General features: G+C 36.5%; 1 protein-coding gene across 1 annotated transcript; it reads right to left on the reverse strand.

The window, feature by feature from the left end:
- Positions 1-1,658: 1,658 nt before the first annotated feature.
- Positions 1,659-7,843, reverse strand: LOC143620762 (uncharacterized). The gene is made up of 4 exons (XM_077092386.1): positions 7,392-7,843; positions 5,963-6,078; positions 3,273-3,519; positions 1,659-3,170 (listed from the first exon to the last, which is right to left on the reverse strand). The coding sequence occupies exons 1-4, from the start codon at positions 7,719-7,721 to the stop codon at positions 1,866-1,868; spliced, it is 1,998 nt and encodes a 665-aa protein (XP_076948501.1). The 5' UTR covers positions 7,722-7,843; the 3' UTR covers positions 1,659-1,865.
- Positions 7,844-13,727: the final 5,884 nt, after the last annotated feature.

Raw genomic sequence — 13,727 nt, forward strand, 5'->3', positions numbered from 1 at the left:
ACGGTAAAAATATGTTTGTATCAACACGTGTCATGTCATGTTCGAGTGCATGTTGGATGGATTCAAATTACTAACATGTAAACAAGCATGGAATATTTTGACTCCATCCCACACAAATGTGTGTTTATAAAACCTTTGTGCGCCTTCTTTACCATGTGTAGTGGGAGAGTTATGGATATGTGTAGTGGGAGAGTTACGGATAAAGTTATGGTCCATAACTCTTCCCTTGCACCGTTCCTCTCAAAGTTATGGGTAAAGTTATGTGTGCCCAAGTTATGTACATAACTTTAAAGAGAGGCGTTTTGTGGGAGAGGGATAGAGGGGGTAATGATAGTATTGGATTTTTATAAAATTAGGTTAGTTTTAAATTATTGATAATTAATAAATTAATTTCCATCAAATTAGGTAATATTGCATTCTTAAGTGGATGATTTATATTCGTCATCCATCTTCTCCTTGATAAATAATCATGCCATTGTCCGATCTTTTACTTGTTAGGTTATAAAACTTCCCACACATGATTATAAAGTATGGTGCTCGATCTTAGCTAGTTACAAGTTAATATTTATTACAAAAGTATATTCCATTGGGTTTTTGAATATGGAGTTTGATTAATTGTTTTAAAGTTGAAAAATGGGTTCAATGTGTTTATTGTTTTCATTTTTTTGTCCAAAAGAACAAATAGTTCATGTTTGAAAAGAAAATAATCATGATTGTATATCTCTCTAGAGTGCCAGTGAATTAAGTTTCTATAAATGAAAGAACATATTACGTTCTTTTACTTTGGCTTTTATCTATATCCGTGAAATTATGTCACATCTCCTCTCTGTAAATCTGTGAATAACAAATTTCTTTTTTATTTCTTGTACTATTAGTATATTTGCTTTATGAGATAACAAGAGAATCACACAAAGTGTAAAAATATAAAACACTCTTTCAAAAGTAATTAATATTTAAACATGACAAACATATATATTTAGAATGTAAATTTCTCTAATACAACATAAAATGAACTCGAAATTCATGAGTTTATATATAATATATATAGTCTAAACGAGATTTGGTGAATCTTAGGTCAAACATGTAAATCCATTTTGTTACATGTTTTGAGTCTATATAGTTAAACGTAATTGCTCTATATACACTGTTTTGTGTTATAAATTAGCAATTTTAAAGCCTTAGTGCCTAGAAAAGGTAGAACTATGTTCGTATCAACATATGCATTCACATGTCATGTTCATGTTCATGTTGATGTTCATGTTGGATTCAACTTTTGATTTTGTTTCACCTCTTATCCACCTTTAACCCCTATAAGTTCCATTATAAATAGATTTTCATCCCATTACCATATACGTAGAATTGCACTAAAGCATATACAACAAGCCTTATTTTAACCCAATCAAAATCATTAAAATAGATATTAGGTATCTTGTTTCACAACTCACAGAAGATACGTAAAGAGGAAAACCCACAATTAAGATGTTACAGCGCAAACATACAGGATAGTCTAAAGTTAGTTATATCAACCACAACCATTAATAAACAGGCTTAAAATAGTTATAAATCACAGTTCATGTTAATACTTTTTATTCATTTATTTATATCATATGCAACATAAAGAAGAGGATTCATATTTATACCTCATACCAATTTTTTTTTTCCTTTTGAACCAAAAAATTTAAATTATAAAGGGGTAGAGACATGGTATTATGACTTTCCAATTTCCAGTCTAGTTACAAATCATTTGCACCCAAAACAACTACATTAAAGATGTATCTACACTTGGTTTTTTTTTTTTCGTTTTCTTTTTTTTTTTTAAATCTCGGAGTGACAAACAAGGATCTACAAAGGTAAAGAAGCCCATGTTACTGGGTTTTTCCAGCCCCTGGATCAGACTCATCATTGTTTGAACAAGTTCCACCCGAGTCACCGAGCAGATCAACCAGATCACCTTCATCAAGGCACCTCCTCATAACACCGCCGCCACCGGACCTCTCACTTAGTGACACCAAGCCCACGGCAGCAATGCTATTTGCAATGGCGTGGTTCACGTCTGTAGCTCCCCCATAAAGACCCCTGCTTCCAGATGCCAGCCCGTTTTGATTCCCGTCGACATGGGCTAGAACCGAGGGCAGCTGGCTTGAGCCACTGATTAGCAGGCGTAGGGTATCCCTTGCGCTCTTCTCAGCCATGGAGTCGGTTTCTTGGATCAGTGGGCTCACAAGCGCCTGGTGGAGTGGTGGGATGGTGACGTTCATGGCAGGCCCGCCGCTCACCAGGTAGGCTTGTCCTGAAGAGCAAATGTCTATTACAGGGATGTGAACTATTGAATCAGTCATCAAGGGAGTGAAAAGCGGGATCTGTTGAGAAGTTGGCATGGATATGGGTAACCTAACCAGTGGTTCGGGTAAGAAAGGTGGGATTTCATCCAGATTAAGAGTTGGTTTCGGTGTTAACAAGCTGGATGACGATGAGCCTGCGAGAAGTGAAGAAAGGGGTGGCAAGGTAAACGAATCGACCACTGGCATGGGCTTCATCTGTGAAGAAGCTGATGCCATTTGGAGAGCGGACGCAACAGGTGGACACCAACAATAATAAGGAGAAAATGGAGAAAGCGGAGGAGATGAACTTATGACCGAGGTATCATCTACTGTTTTCTCAGCTAAACCAACTTCTAGCCCGATTATCAACGGGAACAGGCTGCTATCTATAGCAGCTTCAGAAACCTTGTCTTTAGAAGACTGATTTGAAGTGCATATATTGGTAGAACTAGATGAAACAGAAATGGTATCGAGATTTTCAGCACATGAAAAGCTGCTTGTTTCCCCCTTTCGCCTGAATTTATCCTTGACAACATTTTTCAAGGAAATAAGACTTCTAGGTGGGCTGTCTTTGAAAGAACTTGCTTTTGGACTCAGACTGCCTGAAATGCCACAGGTCCGACCACGTGAAGACTTCGATGCCAATTGTGAGCTTTTACCAGTTCCGCCATGTCCTAAAGAGGTTGTCGATGAGGGAATGGCTAATGACACGGGTTCAATATTATTATTCGCTTGAGGATTTGAACCAACAAGATAAGATCGAAGACGAGTCACAAAACATTCAAGACGAGAATCACTAATTCCAGTTAAATCAGCAAGGGAAGGCTTCTTCTCAAGTAAGTTCTTCATCTAAAAACAGTGTATGCAGCATATATCAGTATAGATTTTTCAATAAGTTCGTAGCACAGTAGCAGACACGTTTGTATGCAATTCACAAAATACGATACCTACCTTATCAAGCAATTCATTACCAAGAAGTTTGGACTTCTCAGAGCACCAAAAGTAAAAAGGTTCATCACTAGTAGGAACCCTAATCATAAAAGACCGACCACAATTATCTGCTGATATTCCTTCAATCATGACAGACGAGCAATCAGAGATACTTCTCAAGGTTGAAAGACGCTCTGCATGACCATCATCTCCAAGAAAGGATATACGTAGATCAGATGTCGGTAAGAGAGACAGAGTTAAGTCCCCCCTGTTTCAATGCAAGAAAGTATAAACATCAAGTATTGAAAAAAAAAACATAATCAGTTCAAAACACATATAGCCATCCTATTCAAAATCACACATTGAGATTTGAGTTTTCTAATCCGGAATGTGATTTTTCAATACCAAGTTTCTTCATGTTTGTTTTTTAATAAGTTCTTTTTAAAGGATAGGAGAGAGAGGAGTTGTTACTACTATAAGATCCCTCAAGAGTCAAGGCAATTACTATTTATCTAACATTCTAGAAACTGTCTACTCAAAGGTGTCTGACACCATAAGTGCATAACTTCTAGTATTTCAATGCTCGAAGGCAATAACAAAATACTCCTAAAAACACAATAAGTACACATATTAGATCAAAGACGAGCATTTCAATTACTATAATGAGACGCCTTCAGAATGCAATGTTGGATAAAGGCTGTTATTATTTTAAAATTATAATTAATTGAAATAGTGCACCTAACATACTAGCTACTCACATAGTTTCTCATCTTAATTTTCCAAAAGCATGGCATACACTTCACACATGGCTAAAGACATCATGACAATTTAACAATACTGCTTTATAATAAGAATGACACTGGTGATCTAGTTTAGTCCCTATGTTATCTATAATAAACAGTAGAAACAGTATTGATTATTGAACACATAACTCACATCAATATCCCCAAAAATAAGGGCTGTTGTTGGTAACTTTTGTATTTATACATTAAAAACAGCTGAATAGCAATTTCTGAACTTGAAAATGCGTCTTGGTGCATTAATGGATAACAGAAAATGTAGCAAGAAATCAAGAATGGATGTGAAGTCAAATAACCAGACAAGAATGTTAAAAACCAAATAACAATAAAAAACAATATTTATCAAGTAGAAGACTCCAGAAATCAGAATACAGCACAGCATAGCATATCTGTAAGAATATCAATATAAAAGCATAACTCTACCTTTACTTCTTCTTAATTCAGAGATCATAAAAGAATACGCCAGTTACCTACAACGAAAAGATATATTTATTTGGAAGGATGAACATGTCACTATTAATATGCTGATGTGCACGAGCCTAGAACATCAGACTTCTACTCATTAAATTTCAGAATATGCAATTATCAATTAACAGATGTGAGCATATGTTTCTCATAAAGACAATTAGCAGTTAAATTGAACAAGTTAGAATGAAAGTATGCAAGTGACAAATAGATGGTAAGATAAAATGTGACAAGTTAAAAACTGATATATCCCACAATTAAACCAGTGAGCTGCAACAGATATTATCACACAAAAACAAAACTCAAAATTTAACTGATATCTACTTGACAAATCTGATAAGCCACGTCATTCCACCAACCTCTACCCTCCCGTGTCAAACACACCATCTAGCTATGATCAATCTCAGGCCAAAATGCAGTTGTCTACGTAGCAACCAAATGGTATCCGATACGTAATGACATCCGAGGTTAGGTACATACACGTCTGCAATTCATGTACAAGGCACTCAAAATTTTCACCCTAACAGTTTCAGAGATTAGAAGTATATAGCATTGTCCAAAAATCACATGTTGCCTAATGCGGAAATATTAACCCCGAGTACATGTGAAAACGTCTTGCACATTCAAAGTTACAACAGATAAAAGGTTGTGTGTGTGTGAGCGAGTGTGAGACCACTAAGGCGTTAGTGCATTACAAAACAGTTCTGTGTCAGGTCATCACAGAGAAAAATCTTAAAAAGCCGCACGAAAGTGGAGATCAATACTAATAATGCAAAGAAAACGCAAGTAAAATGAAGAATAACAAGATGAGTGTGAGAGAAAAAAGGAAAGGGATATATATTTGTATGCGTATGACCACTAAGACAACAAACAGTTCTATGCCAGTCCATCAAAAGAAAAATAAAATATTAAAATGCCGTGTGTAAGTAGTAGTCAGTGAAGAACAATCCTTGTTGTGCAACTAAAACCCATGTAAAATGATGAATAATAAGATGAGCACACAAAACTTCGATATTAAGTAGACCAAGACACAATAAAATCCTCTCATATTGAAACCTATGCACGTTAGAATGCAGGCATGCAGCTAACTTTCCCTTTAGTCCCAGAAAGCAGAGAAGGTGACCTTAAAATATGCACAGCAACCTATGAACGGAATGCAAAGCAAATGTTACCTATTACCTACAATACGGCTCGACCATCAAACTTTACATATGAATACAAATATCGCAAACCTGGCTTAAAGGCCATAGCTTCAACCAGATTATCCCAATCAACAACTATACCTAAGTACTTAACACGTTCTAAGAATCAACAAACTGAATAACATGCCAAATTGTTCTGGTTTATAGATCAAGCAAATTTTAATGAAGAGATGCATATGTCTTTATGTTTATAAACTTATAATGCATCAAAATTTAGTTACAGAGCATTCCAAATTGCAACTACCTTGAACTGTTTGGAATTAGGAGAGTTCCTTGCTTGTCGATCTTGCCAACACGAACTGACACAAGCGGAACGCACAAGCACCTTGCAAGCAATCCAACTTCTGATGGTTCAAAGTGCTGCAAGCAAAACCAAATACATCAGCATCACATCATATCATATATTGCAGCAATTAATCAACAGCCTCTTTCAATTGTTTACCAACTCAGAACAGTAAATAATTCATCTATCTCAAAATCCACATGTTTATTATAACAAGATTTCAAGGACAATACAGCATAGTTTCCATCTTATATCAATAATATCCAAAAAGAACTGATAAAATAAGAATTCAGGCACCTAAGTTATCCCAACTGATAGATAATTCCTAAATACTTAGTCTCAGCTATATAAGACTACATTTATTCAATCTGTGTAAAACACGATATCTAACCTAGTCATATTATACACTGAAACAACAAATTAACAGCTTTTTTCAATTATTCGCAAACTCTGCACAGTAAAACTCATCTTAAATTCCACATGTTTATTGCAACAATATTTCAACGACTATACAGCAAAGTTTCCATCTTATATTAATAATATCCTAATCTAACTGATTAAACACAAATTCAGAAACCTAAGTAATCACAATTGACAGATAAATCCTAAATCCTCATTCTCAAATATATAACATTACATATATTCAACCAACCTAGTACACGAGTATCTAACCTAATCATATTATATATTGCAACAACTAATCAACAGCCTCTTTTAACTATTCACAACTATACATCACACTTTCCATCTTATATCAATAACAACCAAACCTAACTAACAAAACATAAATTCATACACCTAACTAATCATATCATACACACTGCAACAATTGACCAATAACAATCTAACTAATTGCAGTTAACAGATAATTGCCAATCCTTAGTCTCAACTATATAACATTAGAACATTACGTTTATTCAATCCGTGTTTTGCACGAGTACCTAACCTAGTCATATTACATACTGCAACAATCAATCACCAGACTCTTTCAACTATTCACAACTATCATCACACTTTCCATCATATATCAATAACATCCAAACCTAACTAAGAAATTATGAATTCAAACACATAAGCATATAACATTATGTTTACGCATCAACATCATATCACATCATGATACTACAACAATTAATTCAACAACTTCTTTCAATTGTTCACAAACTCTGTGCAGTATATAACTCATCTAAGTAATACGAATTCATCAGAATCAATAATATTCAAACCTAACTGATTCAATACGAATACATACACCTAACTACTAAACACTACATTTATGCATCAACATCATAATATGAATTGTTCACAACTCATCTAATTGATACAAAATGATTAGAATACATCAATACATAGACCTAAGTAATCACAATCAACAGATAACAAGCAATACCTGACTCAAATGCGACAATAACCGATCCTCAGCCACGCCACTGGACACATTAACCTTAAGCAACGGCTTCAACCTCTCATCCGCACGGCAGGCTCCCATGACCTGCATATCAAGCGCCTGAAGCCACTGCACAACCGTTCCTCGTGCACTCCGTCGCATCAACACCTCATCGTCACCTCCGTCGCCAACGAACAAGTCCGTCAACCGATCCGCCAGTCCGGTTCCGTTAACGTCGTCCGTACGGTCTTGATTATCATCAACGCCTCGATCCGTAACCGATTGTCGTTCCGATTGTTGCTGATTCTCGTGATTGTTGCTGTTGTTGTTCATATTGAATTTGAAACCCTAGGTATGATTGGATTGGATTGGATGAATTAGGATATTTATTTGTTTGTTAATTTATAATGATAATAATAATAATTGGTAGAGAATAGAGACGAGAAAGAAGGAAGATAATATTATTATTATTATTTGTAGAGAGGAGAAGAGTTTGGGTTGAAAAGATGATACGGACGTGAAAGGAAAAGGTTAGTGGGAATTAAGTAATTGGTTGGAGTCCGGTAGGACCGTGCTGACGGGGTACCAGATCACCGGAAGTGGGCCCGGGGTGGTGTGTGAGTGTGGAGGATAGATGTGACACGTTGTCAAGGAGGTGACTATTTGCTTTTGTGTAGTGTTTTAAAAACCGGTTCAAACCGGCCGGTTGAACCGGTTAAACCGGATTTCACACAGTAGGTCGATATTTTGAGTCCGGTATTTTTGACTGGTTTGCTAAAACATCGTACCGGTGGTTTTTGTCTAAAATACCGGTTTCTACCGGCATACCGGTTTTAAGCCCGAGAAAATTTGACATTTGCGGCCCATATTTTTTCAAAATTAATTTTAACCCAACAATTAACATTCAAACGTGTAACTTTAAGACTATTTTTAAAAATTTGAGTGCTTTTACGTTACTTTTTTAATATGGATACTTTTAGATTATTTTTTGTTACATGAATAATTTAGTTTTAGGTTATTTTTGGATTGAAATTACATTTATAAGAAATTATAAGGTAAACTATTTAACCGGTTGAACCTCCCGGTATAATCCGGTTCAACCGATTATACTATTTTTTAGATTAATTCGGTACAAGTAAAATACCGGTTTTTAAAACATTGCTTTTGTGGGAGTATTTAATAATTAATTGTTTGCATTATTAAAATAATAATAAAATCCTAGATATCTACCCTCTCACTTGTTCTTAACTAGGGAAGATATTTATTGTATTTGGTATGAGCAGTGATAAATAAATTTTAGGATTTTGGTATTTAGTATTTACGTGTATAGGTATGAATACAAGTATTTTGGTATTAATGTACCCGTTTAAATTATGTTAGAGATTTATTAACTTTCATATTTTTGTCTAAAATATATGTCCAACTAATTACCAATCATGTGACATATAGTCTAGCCGGTATTCGTATCAATCTAACCAATTTGATATACGTCATGTACTGATACCCTTATTAATTAAGTTTATTTGTTACTCGTATCAAGATAATTGGATATTTAAAAAAAATTATTTTGTAAGATAATAATATCATATAACTTTCATTTCTAGAAAACGTTTACAATAAAGTGGCAGGCAAACGGGCAACAAACTGCGCCGCTACCCCCTTTTGAATATCAAAGACAATCCTACTAAAAACGAAGGTTTGGCACCTAGGAGTTGAAGAGGTTCCGTATACGACGCGCTGAACCCTACTCAAAAATTTACAGTCTCTGGGCCCAGGAAACCAAATGTATCAAAAGCAAATGGAAGAAAGACATGTTGATTCTCTAAACAAGTTTTCTCGTGTTTAACAACTGTAACGATTCCAGCAAATTCAGGTATACCCTAGCCGGAATATACTATTTACGTGTTATTCAATACTGAATATATGAATTATAATGTGTTTATACGAGTATATAAGATTCACAGTACGAATTATACTCGAATGAACAGTTAGTCGTATTAGAATTACGATTAACCGATGAACGGTTATTGAAACCCGAACGAATCGGGGATTACGTCATAGATGAAATATATGATGTTTAGTAAGGTTTACGAAGTATTAAGGCTTCGGGATAAGTGAATTATAGCACAGAAAAAGGATTTCGATTTATTAGTACGTCGGTACGTTAAACGAAACCTTTAACATCAAACCAAGCAAGAGACGATCGATCAAGCCGAAAAAGATGCACAATGACCGACAATATGATGTGTTGAGTCAATAAATGTCATGGTTTAAGTTTTTAAAGATTTTAAATCGGTTTTATATAAATTTTATTTTTAAGCCGAAAAACGACCGTTTTAGCCTCGTTTTAAGCCGAATTAAGCGTTTAACCGAAAAAAGAACTGAACCAGATTATCCACAACGTTATCTGGATTACACAATCCAAATGTGTGGCCATGGTTGGAGTTGTGGGCCCCCCTCCCCACCTTACTATGGACCGATCGGTCCATAGCCTCACCATACACACCTCATTTTCATTTTTCTAATCTCCTAACTCCAAAATCCTCTCAACACTCTTCAACCTTCATCCAAACTCTTGATTTTTAACAAGAATCATAAGGTAAAAACATGATTTTAATGGTTGATTCTTAGTTTTGATTCCATAATCTTGAGAAAATGAGGTTTCAAATGAAAAATGGGTGAAAACCCGAGATGAAACCGATTCTTGGAGGATCAAGTGATGTATACAAGTTATACAAAGGATCTTGGTCCAAGAAAGTAGCTAAAAGAGTCAAAAACGAATTTTTACGGTCAAAATCTTTGTTTTGATGTTTTAATCGAAACCATGAAAGAAATGGCTTGATTGTGGGTATAACTTGCTTGGTGTGGTGTTGTTGTGCTTGTAAGTGTTGTATCTAGTGGCTAGCAAAGGCTAGAAACCAAGATCTTTGCGATCTAACGCTAGAAAACACAAAGTAGTTCGGTTTTCGTATGATTTAGTTATTTTGGACAGATTGTGATAGACCTAGAGTTGGGTCACGAAATTTCACAGAGATGATCTACACATGAAAATATGAGATCTGTGAATTTTTGGTAATTTTTGAATAAAGGATGAATATTTGGTGAATTTAATGCTCGGTTTTGGCCAAAAATGGTGAAAAATAGCTAAACATCATGAAAAATTCTGGAAAATTTAAGATAAGCTTTTTATAACATATAAAAGTCACACACAAAATTTCAGGTTCATTGAAGAAGTCTAAGTAGGCTTTTCGGTAAAACGAGTTCTAGGGATTTCTAGCTCGGTTTTGGTAAAAATTGCATGAAAAATAAGTTTTTGGTTCTGGAAAAATTACAGGGAACTATGTGGGTGACAGGGGTCATCCCAGAAAAATTTGGGATTTTTCGAAGTTCGTTTGGTATTTTCGTCATATTTGGTGTTTAAATGACGTTTAAAAATGGTTAAATAAATTTTAGATATAAAAATTAATTCTGGAAAAATTTTATAAAATTCCTTACTGTCAAAATATGGTTTGTACAAAATTTCAAGGTCCGAGTCTAAACGGATATTTATTTGTGCTAAATGGAACTTAAAAACAAACTTTTTAAGCTTAAAACGAGTAAACCGGCGAAGTTCGCCTAAGCGAGCTGACTGGTGTTTGAAAACCTTAAAAATGGATGATTTTTATGAAACTAAGTTAATCAAGTAAAAATAAATCATCCGAAAATAATTCGGATAATTTGGGTAATTTTACCCGATTTAACCGTTTCCGGTGTATTAAAGACGGAAACGGGCCCCGCGGCCAAACGGGGTGTCTAACCGAGCTCTAATTTCACCACTTTAATGAAAATATCAATAATAACTATTTTCGGGTCGTGTGTGGTCAAACTTATTTTTGTAAACATAAAGACGGATAACCGTGCTAGGCACGCAAAACGAGAAAACAAACTAACGGTAGTCTTGACTAAAGAACTCTAGGTGATATCACAATCTAAGTCCTGAAAAGTATTTCGGGGTTAACATTGTCCCCGGATCGTGTATGTACTGGGTTAACAGTGTCCCCAGACGTACCGGTTAACACGAATTTAAGTTATATTGATAGAAATTGTGTAGTAACGATTTGGGGGATCGTATTACAGATCTGTACCAGTAGCCGTGCACCGTAGTACATCTTGCTCACAAGAAGGTGAGTTTTCACGAGCCCCTTTTACTGAACTGTTTTAAATATTTTTCCGGGGCGGAAAGATGTTTTTATCAAAGTGTTTAAGTACATGCCGATCGCATGGAAATGAATGTATTTATATAATGTTTATTGTACGGAAATCGTACGGTAATATATTTAGATGGTAATTAACTGAGTTGTTAATATTGTAAGGCCCGAAACAGTGTTCTGGGTTAACAGTGTCCCCAGAGGTTATTAAATGTATTTCTGGGTTAACAGTGTCCCCAGAGGATATTGGAAATGTTCTGGGTTAACAGTGCCCCCAGAGGTTATTAAATATGTTTCTGGGTTAACAGTGTCCCCAGAGGTTATTAGATATGTTTCTGGGTTAACAGTGTCCCCAGGGGTAATTTCATGTGTTTCGGGGTTAACAGAGTTTTCACTTGTGAACTCAGTATAATTACATCGCTTATTTATGATTTTTATAATGATTTGTCATGGTTTATTTACATTAGTGAAACTCACCAACTATTCGTAGTTGACCCGTTTTCTTTACATGCTTTCTAGGTACACTCAAATTGGAATGAGTGATATGTGTTCGATGCTGTGTGCTATTTTGTGGAAGTCTAGAGATCTATATTTTTCATTAAATATGTTAATGTACTATCGGTAACACTTATGTGATAACGCTTAGATGGTTATGAAACTCAGAACAATGTAATACGTTTAAATTAATGTAGTGGTGTTTTCTTTATAAACAATGCTGTTGATATCAGATGTGTCTGTTGCATCCCGTGTACGTTTCCGCTGCGGTTACGGGGTGTTACAGAACTTGGTATCAGAGCCATTGGTTATAAAGAATTAGGATGTCTTTAAAAGATACCTAAAATATAACCAGTAGCTCAAGTATTATAGGATCTGAATATCAACTAATAATTTATTGTGACGAGATCGGGATGAACTTGGATGGACAAGTGGGTTATTATGGTCCGGAACATAATAACAGACTTGTCTGCACGAGGGAATTCAGGGAAAGTCACGGGGGACTTTAATAGGTAAAATTGGCAACATACGTGCAAATATGTGATAATATTGTTATGTGGTCAAGTTGTATAAGTAAGTGTATATGAATTTGATTATGATTTACACTATGGAAAGGACTATATGTTTGCTAACTTGTGTACAGGTAAACATGTCAAGATCACGAAGTTTATCTGTAGAAGAGGACCCGGAGGAGGCCAGTTCCGGGGACTCTAGGAGTGTACGCTTAGCTTCCAGCACCGAGCCTTCTGAGACTAGCCTTAGGAGTGCTAGCTTGTCCTCCCCTGCTAGGGTTACCAGGTCTCCCACCCCACCCGCACCTCAGGTCACCCTCACCCCTCCCAGACCCGGTCCCCGCCTCACGGCGCGGATCAGTGTCCCGTATGTTTCACCTACCTCTACCCCACCCAGATCCACTTACCACAGAGGCGAGTCCTCCCGCCCCCAGCCCGGGCCTGTGCCGCCACCTGTGTGGGGTACCCCCAGGCCAGTGAGGGATGAGCGTCCCTCCACCGAGGCGGCGTGGCTCCGGGTGCTCACCGAGCGGATGAATGAGCACACCACCGCCTTGACGGTGGGTATTCAGAGGAGGAACCTCTTGGTGGATTGCATACTGGACAGCCAGCATGCGATCGCGCAGCTGAGGAGGGAGGACGCCTACTCCCTGGGGTTGATTGACCGGATGGAAACACGGATCCGGGGTTTAATGGCAGTGATTGTGGGGATGGCGGCGGTGTTGGTGTGGTTGGTATACCACCGTGTTTAGATCATGTTAGGGTGGTGATAGTCAGGGACCGCTTTTTGATAATCTGTGTAAGCAGTTAGTGGTGATGCTAACATAGAGTGAATCTTGGGTAGTTATAATACAACCACTGGCCCTTAGGGGGGGTCTCTTTTGGGGCATATCAGTATAGATACTTTTGGGTATCATTCAAGCACTGACCCGTTGCGGGTTATGTCGAGATGATGCCGACATAGGCCCTACGTATGAAAACTTAACTAATGTAATAGTGACCGGAAAGTAATATGAACGGATGTTTGTGTAATATGTACTAACGTTTATTAATGAATGGAATGTTTGTTGTGTTTTATGATTGGAACTTGTATTGATTATATATTTTCTTGACGTTGTGTAGAATGGCACCAAAACGTTCAGCCC

This window comes from Bidens hawaiensis, unplaced genomic scaffold, assembly GCF_021521415.1.
Source record: "Bidens hawaiensis isolate Kalapana, Puna unplaced genomic scaffold, B.hawaiensis_p1.1 tig00002631_1, whole genome shotgun sequence".
NCBI classification, from domain to species: Eukaryota; Viridiplantae; Streptophyta; class Magnoliopsida; order Asterales; family Asteraceae; genus Bidens; species Bidens hawaiensis.

What these genes read in the sequence shown, in the direction of transcription:
- LOC143620762 (XM_077092386.1), bottom strand. Translation starts at nt 7,721, where the DNA reads ATGAACAACAACAGCAACAATCACGAGAATCAGCAACAATCGGAACGA. An exon ending in TATTGTCGCATTTGAGTCAG is followed by an intron (nt 6,079 to 7,391) that starts GTATTGCTTGTT and finishes TTTTGCTTGCAG; the next exon opens with CACTTTGAACCATCAGAAGT. An exon ending in GTAATGAATTGCTTGATAAG is followed by an intron (nt 3,171 to 3,272) that starts GTAGGTATCGTA and finishes CACTGTTTTTAG; the next exon opens with ATGAAGAACTTACTTGAGAA.